At 68.3% G+C, this 1,577-nt stretch overlaps 1 protein-coding gene across 1 annotated transcript; it reads right to left on the minus strand.

Annotated features, from left to right (window-relative positions):
* Positions 1-256: 256 nt before the first annotated feature.
* Positions 257-592, minus strand: EMIHUDRAFT_50436 (hypothetical protein; the record flags this gene model as incomplete). Its single annotated transcript, XM_005768790.1, has 1 exon — positions 257-592. A coding segment is annotated over one exon (336 nt), but the record flags the coding sequence as incomplete, so codon positions are not given.
* Between the last annotated feature and the right edge of the window lie 985 nt (positions 593-1,577).

A 1,577-nucleotide genomic window follows, 5' to 3' on the forward strand; every position in this document is an offset into this window, starting at 1 on the left:
AGCGTAAGTATGTACGGACGCGTGAAACTTGTCACGGACACCGTCATCGGAGTGGACGGAGTAAGGCGGTGAGCGCTCGAGGGAGCAGACAAATAAGCAAGCTGCCTCTCCCCGGAGATAGACCGAGTGAGAGAGAGAGAGAGAGAGAGAGAGAGAGAGAGAGAGAGAGAGAGAGAGAGAGAGGCAGCGAGGCAGGTAGACAGAGGGAGGTAGGGAGGGAGAGCAGTGACCGCGCCGGCGCACGCATCGCGCCATGCACAGCGCCGAGGCGGTCGTTGGGCGCGCCGTACACCAGCCGCTCCACGCGGAAGCCGTGCAGCGCGGCGTAGCACATCGGACACGGCTCCACCGTCACGTACAGCGTGCTCGGGCACGGGTCGCCCGCCGCGTCGGCGTTGAGCCTCCACCCGCCGTGCGACGCGGCGGCGGCGCGCATGCAGAGCATCTCGGCGTGGGCGGAGGCGTCCTGGAGCTCCTCGACGCGGTTGCGCGCGGACGCCACAACCTCGCCAGCCATCACCAGCACCGACCCGATGGGCACCTCGCCTGCATCGCGAGCCGCCGCAGCCTCTTCAAGCGCCAGGTCCATGAAGGCGGCGTCGGCGTCGTGCGGTGCGGCGGTCGCGGCCGCAGCCGCTCTGGCTACCGATGAGCCCGCCAGCGAGCGCAGCGTGCGCGGCCGGAGCGCGAGCTCGCGGATCGCCGCACCGAGGCCCATCGACGCCGCCAGCAGCATGAATGAAGAAAAATTGCATCATGATCTGGCGAGGTACTCCCACGCCTTTATAATATGACTAGATCGACAAGGGACGGCCGTACTTTGCGCGTGCGCGCGGCCTGGCATGCGCGCGATGACCTCGCCCGAGCAACCAGCCGACAGTGGGCCTGCCCAGCCTTCTTCTGAGCCATCCCCAGAGACTCCCTCCGCTGCCGTCGGCCCCGCAGTCCCGGCCGACATGCCCACCGCATGGCCTGCGCACACGCCACAAACGCCAGTTCAACAAGCCGCAGGTTTGGCAGCTCTGGGCGGGAGTCAGCCGGGCTCGCTGCCAGCTCCCACCACGAACTTGCCACCACCGTCAGCCCCTGCCGCTCTCTCCGCCATGTGTGAATCCGATCACGGCGCTCCTGTCGCCCCTTACCGCCGCCGCCGCTCGCCCGGGGACAGGAGATAATATCGGCCGCCTCGTCGTCGAGCTGGTGCAGGATCGAGGATGAGGGAGGCGCCCCCTCCCTTCCCCGTCTTCTACTCCGTATCGACGCCGCAGCGCGGCGCGCGGCTACGCGCGTGGCTCGACCGTGGCGGCGACAACTGGTGCAGGATCGAGTTGCCGCCCATGCACCCACAGGACTTCGACGTGCGGTGGGAGCCTCCAGTTTACGGCTCGCCGGTCCGGATCTACCTCTCGCCCTCCACCAACGCCTCGTCGGCAGGCCCGCAGCCACCTCTCGCTAGCACCGCGTGGCCGCAGCTCCGGGTCGGCGGCGCGTCGCCGGACCAGCCGCTCTTCGTGCTCAACGCGCCGTACGGGAACCTGCGGAACCAGATTGAGAAGGGGCATCGCGTGGGCCGCGCA

This window comes from Emiliania huxleyi (assembly GCF_000372725.1).
Source record: "Emiliania huxleyi CCMP1516 unplaced genomic scaffold EMIHUscaffold_4492, whole genome shotgun sequence".
Classification (NCBI taxonomy): domain Eukaryota; phylum Haptophyta; order Isochrysidales; family Noelaerhabdaceae; genus Emiliania; species Emiliania huxleyi.